At 36.9% G+C, this 12,055-nt stretch overlaps 1 protein-coding gene across 2 annotated transcripts in view; it reads left to right on the top strand.

Moving 5' to 3' along the window:
- Positions 1 to 12,055, top strand: part of TOX (thymocyte selection associated high mobility group box) — a 218,237-nt gene that overhangs the window by 172,588 nt on the left and 33,594 nt on the right. For both annotated transcript variants that reach the window (XM_059488752.1, XM_059488743.1), the window contains exons 4-5: positions 973 to 1,251; positions 7,805 to 8,035. In XM_059488752.1, the coding sequence (XP_059344735.1) occupies positions 973 to 1,251; positions 7,805 to 8,035 (510 nt within the window). The remainder of the gene's footprint in view (positions 1 to 972; positions 1,252 to 7,804; positions 8,036 to 12,055) is intronic.

The raw sequence follows: 12,055 nt of genomic DNA, 5'->3' as shown, positions 1-12,055 counted from the left end.
AAAGACAACTGTATCTATTTCACTTTAGCTCTGAATTGATACTTCCATTTTAAATCACCCACAGAACATCTTAGCTTAAATCTGAGCTTCTCTCTGAAACTCTCTGCTATTTGTCGTATGAGTATACTGAAAAGAGGTTACAGGCAATCTGCTGAGGTCTGTGTGTATGGTGCATTTGAGCTCTGGACAAGAAAGGAGCTTCATCCTCCAGTGCTTTTAATTCTTATCCTTGCAGAGGCTGAATCTGTTGCTTGCATTCAAATAGTATGTCTTGTTAATGCTAAGAAGCAGTGACCCACATAGCACAATGGATTCATTTGTCAATCCTGCGATTTCTGAGCTTTCCATTCATATATGTCTTATCATTAAATCGACTCAGAAATCATTTAATCAGTCTATCAATGCATCCTTCTTGTCAATGGTCTGAATCCTGAGAAGTCCAGTTTCTCATTGGGCAGCACCAGGGGAAATAGATTCGGACCCAATACTAGATATTCAGACTCTGAAAATTCCCTGCAGCTCCCAAATCGCAACTCAAAACCACCAAAATCCTAAGTTGAAAAAAAGCAGGATCTGGAAATTATCTTGAATTTTGAGTATGTTATTGTTCTGGTCTAGGTCTGAACTTCAGAGTGCAAAGCTGTCCCTGTTTGTTAGCATTTCAGAAATACTCTACACACAGTTACAGAAAGCAGTGCCCTTTTGTTCCCCCATGAAATAAAACCTGAGCTTTCATTGCTTTTTTTTGCTGTTTCCAAGGGCTGAGGCTAGAGCCTGAATTCTTTACAACAGTCAGTGTTTTGCAAATGTCAGTCATATCCTTACTATGTTTATTTTCAGTATTTACATGTTTATTTAAGTTCTTGCCATTTCCTTTAAGCCTTACATAGCCAATCAGGCCAACCTGGAAGGTCTAAAGGAACAGAACACTTTATTAGTGATATGCTTAATACAGTTTTTTTCCTCTTGTAGATGCAAGATTTACGGAATACAGAAGGAGCCCAGTATAGTTCCCATCCTCAGATGGCAACCATGAGGCCAAGGGTTCAACCTGCAGATATTAGGCAGCCAGGAATGATGCAGCACGGGCATCTGACTACTATTAACCAGTCCCAGCTCAGTGCACAGCTTGGTTTGAATATGGGTGGAAACAGTGTTCCTCACAACTCGCCCTCTCCACCTGGAAGCAAATCTGCAACTCCTTCACCATCCAGTTCAGTCCATGAAGATGAAGGAGAAGATAGCTCTAAGGTAGGCTTAGATGCTAGGATTGCTATGTAAATGGTGGATATTTTTAGGACCTGCTAAATGAATGATATGGCCACAGTTATTAAGGTGATACTTTATACATGATTGGTGGTTCACTGAAGTGAATAAAGGGTTATGAATACAGAACTTACAATATCCAGGCAATTCTTCAGGCAGCTTGAGTAAATTGCATCATTCCTCTTTGTGAGAGCAAACTGGAATACTGTTGGACACTGAAAGGAGAAAGGATAGTCATTCCTTTAGGACTTTAGGGTTGAGTTTTCTCACTTGCATAGCAGGGATGTTTGTTCCCAGTTAAAGATCAAGTTACTGCTATAAAAAGTATGAACAGTCTGTGCAATATGCTAGTCTTTGCCACTTGGTCACAGGATGTGTAAACAGAACATCATAGCAACCAGAACAGAAAGATCCTATGAACTTTAAAAACCTTACCTTGAAAATCTGGAAGACCCTGTATGCATTCATACTTTTGAGAGGTGCTGACACTTCATCATGACATGTTTAAGCTTCATTTTCATGTCAGTGCAGGAATGAAGTGATAAGAGAAATTTACATAATAAATTTTTTGAAAGGATAAATGTCAATCTATATAGCAGGTTTCGCATACAAAAATCTCCCAAATCTCCCAAAATCCTGAAAACCTCCCAGAAATACACAAGTCTATTATCTTAATTTTGCAGACAGAAAAGCTGAGACACAGGAAGACTGGGACTTTGTACTAAGTCATCCCTTAAACTACTAATAAAGCATGTTGAAACTGGGGACCTGCTTAGCTCTGTTTTGTGGTCACTGGAAAAAAGCAGCCCTCTTAGAGCACTCCTGCAGTGCAGAGTGTGCCACGTGCAGTGCAGAGTGTGCCACAGATATGTCTGGTGGGGAAAAGTTGCAGACTTGCAGGGAATGTGAAGAAAACATATTGTGAGTCACTGAGGAGGTATAATCCAGTCAAGAAATGTGAGTCTGATTTGTTTTAACATTATATTGTTTTTCATGCCTCCAGCTATAAAATAATCATGTAATTGGAGACATATGTTTTACTACATTTTGAATAAATTCTGATTCAAAAGTTTTATTTCAGGACATTCCCCTGATTTCACAAACTTTAGGTTTTAAAAATTACTGAATAATTCATACATTTTAAATGAGCACTTCCTTACTGAGGGAGACTTTAGAATACAGTTATGTAAAAATAATTCCAGGCAGCCTTTACTTTTTCAGAATAAGTTATTTGCTACTTCTCTTGCATTGCTAATATTTTTACATTGCTGGGAGTGTGTAAGATGCTCTAAACTTCTGGAGAAAATATCCATTCAAATAATTTGGATTTCCTTTCTACTTCTATCAAGTATTTCAGTTATTAATCGATATTTTTCATGTACCTTTTGACTGTAGCACTTTGTGCTAACAAAAGTGTAGGGCTGTGGTTTAAAGCAAGCAGTAGTTATCTGAAGCTAATGTTTTTAATAGAGGAATACAAAGCACTGCAGACTATTTTCCTTATGAAAACCAAATATATATAGCATTCAACTTTTAATAAGGATGTTACCCTCTTTAAAATTCTCTTATGCTTAGTCTAAGCAGAAAAAGATGACAAATGGCACAATGCATGACACAAAATTAAATCCAGTGTGCTAAAGTAGACACATTGCCTTAAAATTATATTTATAATTTCACTGCTAAGAGAAAAGTTTAAAAGGATATTACATTTGGTTAATATTGACAGAGGCTTAAAGTCTTCTCCATCAAGTATGGTTTAAACAGCAAGCTTGATGGGGAGCAGATAATGCTATACATGTCTCTGTGGGATTTCTTAGGGCTTTGTGAAAACACCTGAGGCTGGCCACCAGTGGAGACAGGCCATGGGCTGGCACACCTGACCCCATGCGATGGTTCTGTAGTGCCCTCTGTAAAAGACAAAAGGGGTTGAATAATTAGCCTAAGTGTCTTGTTGTACCTCAAGATTTAAAGCTCTCCACTGTGTATCTTTTTGGCACATTGCTCTTCCTGGAAGCTGCCAGTGAGTGGCCAAGAATACTCAAAATAAATCAATTTTCTGTGGAGATCTTTCTCCCCAGATACAACAGTATTACATTTTATCAGAGTTGCTTTGGTGGGGCCTGTTAAAGGTCTCACTCCAGAAATCCACTTCCAAGTGAAAGAAGGCACTGGATGGGGACAGGAGCAGATAGATTGACTGTTCTGTCTCTTGTGAGAACACCTGTCTTTTAACTGAGTATAACTTTGCGAAATTTGGATTCTTCTCTTTGATATATAAACTATCATGCAGATGTGTGGTATTATTTAATAGATCAGGGCCAGAGCTCATTAGGCAGTCCTTTGGTAGCAATACAAATGCTGCAGTGATAGGGTTGCTGTTGTAGTTCGCTTTTTGTGCAGTCAGAGATGTAAGACCTCTCCCAGTTTATGCCAACTGAAATGTGTGGAAGAGAAGCCACTGGTCTTTTCATAGCATTTTTGGCAGAGAGGTCCCTAAAAACTATACCTACTCCTATCTCAAAAAAAAAAATTTACAGACATCTCAATATACTGTTAATATTTATATGAATTTATAGAAAGAGTGTGATGGAAGGTGCGAAAAATACATGCTTTGCATACACATTTGGACAAAAAATATAATTGTTGCCCTATGAACCACTGGTTTCCATGAATGAAGGAAATGACCATTTCAGCTTAATATGTATATTCCAAATTCCAGTATTAAGCTTTACAAACTGATGTAATTTTTCATGTACTGAGCTTTGTGGATGTTCATTCCATGATAAATATTCAAATTGTTGTAAGCCTTATCCAACATACACAGAACTAATGGCAGCAGCTGCTAAATGTTATTTAGTAATACTCATTCTCATAACAACTCTTTCATATAGGCTGTTCAGACTTCAACTGTCCTATATTCCCTGGCTCAAAGAAAGGGAAAGGAGCTGCATTTTAGAGGGCTCCGTTTCCCTTCATGCTATTGCTCTAAAGGCAGGACAGCTGAGGTGGCTTGACCATGAGATCAGTGACAACTGTAGCATAGTTGTAAGGCTGGATATACATTCAGGGAGCTGCTAAGACCATGGAACTGTGAAATGTAGCCTCAGACTGAGGGTATTGTCTCTGCAAAGAGTGCACATCACTAAGGCTCCTTAATTCTCACAAATCTCCTATGTGGGGCTATTGTTAGAAGCAGAAAAAAGGGAGAACTACTAAAAATGAGTAGTTGTAAGTAACTATAAAAACATCCTAAACAAAGTCACCACTTAGCACATGCCTTACTTTGACCACCTCAACATTGCAATATTATATTTCTGTAATTCTTGCCATAATTCACACTGTTGAATCGTTAAACTTGTACTTCGTTATTGCCAAGCATAATTGTGAGCTGCTGGAAGCATTACTGGTTTGTAAATAAGTATTTCTTCATAGATGGATAACAGGGTCTTCTTCCGTGTTAATTTGCATATCACTTATGAGAGAAATTCAAATAATGTATTTTAGAGGAAAGATAGCAAGAGGACTTCAAGTAGCAAAAATTAAATAACAGAAATACAATTACTAAAGAACTGCTGCAGCATATTCTCCTTATGTGGCAGAGGTTTTACAATATTTACTTTATATGATAGGAGTTATAAGTGGAATTCTGTGTTGTCTGTTCAGCCTATTATGCAGATGGTGCTTGATTAAAATCTATTTTAAACTACAGCGATTACTGCAAGATAGTGTGCATAAAACAGCTCTCCTAGCTCCATTAAAGGCTTTGGTACTATTGCAGTTTATTTTAAATATGCTTATAGACATTTTCCAGGTTCTCAAGGGACATTTAGATATCAATGATGTGCCTTACTTGATAGTTTTAAATCCTGCACTAGATATTCTTGTGATCTATTACGTGTGCAACATGGTTAATGTACACTTTTTTAAAGTGAAAGATTATTGCTTTCTTGTGATAAATAAGTTAAATACATCACCATAATTAAGCAATAAGCCATGACAGGAGGTGGATTACCATGAGCTAACTACACCTCCAGGGATTTTGAGGCACAAGTCTATGCCTAGCAGAATATATATGGTTTTTATTTTATTTTCCATCTGTCTCTGCTTTGGTGGTTAGAAGTGGAGTCTATGAAGCTGATAGACTGATGGGAGCATAAGGTAGACCATCATCTCAGCCATTTGCAAGGTTATTAGTACTGGAATTCTGGTATTCTTTTTATTTTGTTATTTTCATATAAGACAAACAGAATTTCCCCTGTGAGTACTCTGTTTTTAACAGTGGGTTTTCAAAGTCTCTTGATCATTAAGGTTGGAGAATAAGTTTTTAGAGCTCTTCACAAAACAGCTTACCAGAAGGCACTTACACTAGTTTCTGTAGTATATCACCTAGTTTAAGGGTAGTTAAAGTAATATGGTATACTAACATACAGAGAACTTTTAAATCCCATTGGTTCAAAAGTAAACTGAAAGGAGAAAAATGTTAGTGAATCACACGGGAAAAATTTTAACTATTGAGGTAATTATTTCAAAGTCTTCTTGCTCATGGAGTTCCAGTTGCACTGGACTTCTGAAAAGTTCAGACTAATGTTCTCAAATTACACCCCTAGTTAATTGTACTTTAACTGCTAGTTTTGTGTATCCTGTAGAATTAAAAAATAGCAAGAGACAAAAAGCTGGATAACTTAATAAAGAGTATTTTGTTTTTCCATATTTTCCAAATCCTGAAAATAGGCTGCATGTCTATTAACTTTGTATTAAAGTTGCAGCTATTGTAACATAATGATCAAAAAACCAAGTAACTTCATTTTCAAGTTCTGGTCATTACTTTGTTGCTGTTTTTAGTAAGCCACAGAGATTCAGATTTTTCACTGTAGTCAGTTGACTTCTGTTGGTCACCACATATTGAGGCATATAGGAAAATTAAAAAGTCATTTTTCTCAAAATGTGAATTTCCAGCCATTTTCCTCGTGCAGTTCAATGATTTGAACACCTGTATCCTCCTGTGCCACTTGATACACATTATTAAAAAATAATAATAGAAGGAAGTGAAAGAAGTCATGCCTAGTAGATCCTTAGCCTAGAGCATACCATTTATGCTCTTGATCTTCTCTTCTCTTAAAAATACTTATGATGCACAGTGCTTTGGTCATGCCAACAAAAGAAAAAAGCTTTTGAACCCACTTGTAAGATCACACACCATTTCTACAGATACAGTAAATTAAGTGATTATATCAAGAAAAGCTACTTTGCCATGGAGCTCCAATGTGTTGAAGAATCAGGTTATTGCCCCTTTACGTGCTTGTAAGTCATAGAATCCTAGAATAATTTAGGTTGGAAAAGGCCTTTAAGATCATGGAGTTGAATTGTTAACCTCATATTTCCAAGCTCACCATTAAACCATGTGCCCTGGAGCCCACATCTAGACATCTTTTAAATGCCTCTGGGGAGAGTGACTCCACCACTTCCCTGGAAGCCTGTTCCAATGCTTGACAATCTTTTTGGTGAAGAGTTTTTTCCTAATATCCAATCTAAACTTCCCCAGGGGCAACTTGAGGCCATTTCCTCTCATTCTTCGTTGGCTTGTAACTTGGGTCAAGAGCCCAACATTCACTGCTACAACCTTCTTTCAAGCAGTTGTAGAGAGTGATGAGGTCTCTCCTGAGCCTTCTTTCCTCCAGGCCAAACAACCCCTGATTCCTCAACTGCTCCTCACAAGGCTTGGGCTCCAGACCTTTCACCAACTTCACTAGGAAAATTGGGTGCTTTGGCATCCAAATGCTCATGTGGGGGCTTTTTTTCTTGTGGTGTATAAATAAAGCACATGAGCTTTCCTCCATACACCATTCCTCTTTCACTCCTTTCCTCAAACCATTTGCTTTTACATGAGCAGATATAAAAACTACTCAGCCAAATCCAGATAGGTCAAAACTGTTCCTTTAAAGGGCTTTAAACTGTCTATACTGGTAAAGGTTTGTTTCTTCAGACTTTAATTAGAAAGTATGTAGGGGAATGTCTGTAACTTGAATTGCTTGGTTCAAAATCAGATTTTCTCCGAAGTTCCTGGAAGATGTACCACCAGCTGCAGAAGAAATTGATTTGAACAGTGGTCTGGGGTCATTCTGGGGAAAGATGAGAATAAGCAAAAGGTAGAAATGACAGTGTTTCTGCTGTCTGCAGATGGTTCATGTTGTTGAACTGATACTCAGGCTATAGAGAAACTAATTTCATTTTAATTTTCTCATCATTTTCTTGCTATAGCCACTAGCAATAAAACTTAGAAAAGGTGAAAAGATGACCAGATAGAGATTACAGCAATTATTTGAAAGAGGAATATAAATCATTATCCAAAATACTTACAGTGAATTTTATGCATGCGACTAATGCAGATAGTGTCAACATTTGGAATGTCAAAGATAACAATAAAAATTCCATTTCTGCATGCCAAATCCAAAGTTTTTGCATCACAGAGGCTGTAAAAGTGGTTGGAATGAATTAAACTGGCTTTTTTTAATAGTACTTTCCTCATTTTATGTTACAGGTCAATGGTGGCGAGAAGAGACCTGCTTCAGATATAGGAAAGAAACCCAAAACTCCCAAAAAGAAGAAGAAGAAGGACCCAAATGAGCCACAGAAGCCTGTGTCTGCCTATGCATTATTCTTTCGAGACACTCAAGCAGCCATCAAGGGCCAAAACCCCAATGCTACTTTTGGTGAAGTCTCTAAAATTGTGGCTTCAATGTGGGACGGCTTAGGAGAAGAACAAAAACAGGTACAATATGTGCTGTAGCTCAGAGGCTTTGTTTCAGAAAAGTGTTATCAGGGTCATCTGAGCACTGTAGGCAGCTTCTTTTGTTAGCCAGGATGAAACTTGAATATGTGCCATCTCAGGAATATGATTTAAAGAGGCTGAGATAATGAGAGTATCATTTTATTTTATCTGTATGAAACCACTAAAAGAGTTTACCTTGTTTTGGGATGTGGCACAAGTTTTAGGATTATATTTAGGAATGTTTTATGCTGAAATCTGTGGTCCTAGGATTTTGCAATGTCATTGCCCTGTATATGAAACTGCTGTGTACAGGGGCCTTGCTGCCAAAACTTAGAATATCTGAGCTCCCACTTGCAGATGCTTCCCTTCTCCATGATCCCACGATGCCAGGAGTAAAACTGGACTCACATTTGCTCCCAAACCACCTGGCTTTTATAAAAGAAGTTAGTGATGAGTTGACCCAAAGAGAGCTAGGGTGGATGCTGGCAAAGGGCATCCTCTAGCATGTACGTGGGCTGTGGAAATCACTTCCCAAGGTTGCTTCTGTCTTCCATGGAAGGCCTTGGTTCTGCAACGAGGCCAGCAGAGCTGGACCTGAAACATTGCAGAAATAATTCCAAGTCAGGCAAAGTTGGGTAAAAGTGGGCGACTCTGGAAGCTCATCACATTGAAGTGTTGACAGCTGGCGAATACCATGGATCCACACTGTAGCATACCATTGCTATTCTTCTTCTTCTTCTTCTTCTTCTTCTTCTTCTTCTTCTTCTTCTTCTTCTTCTTGTTTCATTTTTACTAACTGCCAGCAGAATGGATTGGATTGATAAAGGAACGGGAACTTTAAGAAAGAAATAGTTATGGAAGGAAAGGATGTTCTGGGTGAGAGTTATATTGGCTACAGGAGAGCTGGACTGGGGTTGATGTTAGCACAGAGAGTGGAAAGGTATTGGGAATGAACTGAATCTCCTTCATTCATGCACTGGTGTTACAAAATTGCAGTTAAAAAACTAAGAATTAAAGAAAACTTTTTAATGATTTATTGGTAGGTAAAATTATTTGGGCTTGGAAAAAAAAAAAAGGGTTACTTTGCTAATAACTGGGTGGTGTAAGTACATCTAGATTGTTGCTAAATATACCAGTGTAAAAGAATCAAGATTTGGCACTCACTGACTAACTAAAAAAAATAAAATAAAACCTCTTGTTATCTTCGTCTACCAATGAATAAGGCCCATGTTTGAAAGGTTTGTCTGGAAGAAAAGTAACTTTCTGAACACAAGTATCAGAAAAGTCACTTGGGCTGGCACATTACAGTTATTTTCTCGTGTTGTATCTTTCTTTTCCCTTTTTTAATATGCCCAGCAAAGGCCAACCTAAAAGACTGTTAATTGCATAAAATGCACGTTTCCTTTGGGCTTGTCATGTGAGTACTACCACCAAAATATTAAAGCTCTTCCATAGAAATGTGTAACAAAAATGCATGAAACCCTAAATTTCCAGCTTAACTTAAATTTCTTATTCATGGTTGAGAGCAAAATTTGAATAAGTCGTATGATGTAAGAACAGAGCAAATTTTTTTTTCCTTGTCTCTGTTGCTGTTAATCTAAGTTGAAACACAGATAAATTATGCATTTTGGAATCCATATGACACATGCATATAAAAATGGCTGTAACTATGTTTTTTAAGCCAGTTCTTTAAAAAGTTTGAGTTAGCAAATCTTCATTGTTTTTTTACTCATTTTGCCTATCCATTATCATCTATTAAGCACATTTTTAAAATTCCAGGCCGAAGCCCTTTCTAATTTAGCACTGTACAAAAATAATAAAAGACAGTTCCCATTAAAAAAAAAATAAAATTGGCAATCCTATTTTCTACAATAAATTTAAACTAATTTTTTTTCCATTAGGGATCTAATAGTAATGATTACAAGACATCTTAACTGACTAGATAGCCTGTATTTTAAAGGCTTAATTTTTCAGATCCAGAGCATAGTAACTGCTATGAAATCTATGTCTCTGGTAGGAAAATTGGACTCTAAAAATACAAATTATTAATGTAGCATTTGGTATTTGGCATTGAAGAAGCTTCAGAAATTCAAAAATAGTTAAATAAAGAAAAAATAACATCATTAGAGGACAACTTTATTGATGAATTATACTTGTTGAAAAGGATTCAATTATCACAAAGCTTCTGGCTTATGTTTTGGAAGCTAATGCTTATTCTGGAATTTAAATAGAAATATATTTCCAAATTATATTTCCTGAATTGGAACTCCTTTTCCTATTTAAATAGTAAATATAAATGAATCAGAAAGTAGAACATAATGCAGCTTTTGAGAAAGAAGAATAGCCTCATGTTTTCATGCTAAAATGAAATCTTCTTTGTTGCTGTGATCTGAGCCATTTTTTCTGAAATGCATAGAATTCTTCTTGTTTACTCCTGAAGATTGACCACTGAATAAATAAAAATATAGAAACTTAGTACAATAATGACCTAAGGGCAATATATGTCCAAGACTTTGCAACAAAATTTTGATAACCTGGCATATTGAAAAGCCTTGTGCTATAACCACCTCTGTCTTTCAAACTGTGAAAAACTAGGAAAGTGCTATTTGAGAAAATAGGATTTGAATGACAAAAAAGGAAATGGTGTTATGAACTACCTGACTGTGGGTGCTTACTGAAGTTAGGGGAGGGTTATGCTTAAAATGGGTTGCACTCTGATACTCTCACCATGAGAATAATGCAATTCATTAGACTAAAGCAGATACCAGTGTACTTCCCTCTTAATTTATCGTATGAAGATATTTGAATTTTTGAATCATATGTTCCCAATAATTTCTGTATGTAAAAAGCCCATTTGCAAACAATGCTGGTGCGTGCCTTTATTCTGTTTGTCCAACTCTATCTACAGAGTCTAGAAGTTAAAAGGAGTTCAGTGGTCATGGTGGACTTTGTCACGGACTTCTCAAATTCTGGATAGAGTACAATAATTAAACGTGATCAGAAGCAGGCACTGTTCTTCATTTTTCACTGTAAATGCTTTCTAAAATTGTTCGGATTAATAAATCTGTGAACAGTAGGCAGCTGTTCACAGTTGTGCAGTAGTGTGTTGAGGTACATTCTCCTCAATGCTGTAGCCATAGCACTGGGATATTTTTTTTCAGTTCCTCTCCTATGATCACAAACACTGTTTTCTCTGTAGTACCATTCTTCTGTGCATCCCATTTCTATGGCCTATCTATGTGCATCTTTGCCCTTTGCACACTTTTTTACTGCAAAGGGGAGATAAACAGCCCCCAGGAAAAAGGGATCAGCATGCTAAATGTTTGAGTCACTGGCTTTCAGACAGAACACTGGTTTAAACTGGGTAAAAAGGCTATTTAGGTCATTTTCTGTCCTTAGATGAAAAAGGAAAGTAATTTTAAATCAGTACCAGATGTGCATGTACTAAATGAACCTTAAGTTTCTAATTGGAGTCCTAGTGAAGCTGTAATAGATGTGGCAAATTACAAACAAAATGTTCTTGTTTACATTAGTGTAACTTTAAAACTTCAGCCAAAGACCTTAATAAATGTTCTGTTATTCTAAAAATGGAATTGAATGTCTATTCAACATTCAACAAAATTAATCTCTGGTGTTACTTCAGTGACTTAACTGGAATTCTAGTAGGAATTAATTTGGCCTGCTATGAACAGCTCAGTGTGCATACTTGTGTGTGTGTGTGTATGTGTTCCTGTGTGTTTGCTTCAACATTGCCCTGGTCCTACAGCTGGGAGAAGGAGGGATTCACCCAAAACTCAGCAATCAGAAGAAGCAGGTGAAGTGACTGTTTGAGTGCTGTGACAGATGCTTTCTTTCAGGCTGCATAATTCATAGACAGTAATATTAGCTGCAACAGTTCAGCTCAATAGCAACACCTCATTATTTTATCCCTCAGTATTTATTCCTACGGTTGACGCCTCATGAAATTACTGTTAATGTGTTTATATAAGGGCAGATCTGACACAAGTGGGAAGAATTTAA

This window comes from Ammospiza nelsoni, chromosome 1 (genome assembly GCF_027579445.1).
Source record: "Ammospiza nelsoni isolate bAmmNel1 chromosome 1, bAmmNel1.pri, whole genome shotgun sequence".
Classification (NCBI taxonomy): domain Eukaryota; kingdom Metazoa; phylum Chordata; class Aves; order Passeriformes; family Passerellidae; genus Ammospiza; species Ammospiza nelsoni.
Note: the sequence above shows the minus strand (reverse complement) of the source record. Positions and strands in the feature narration are given on the sequence as shown.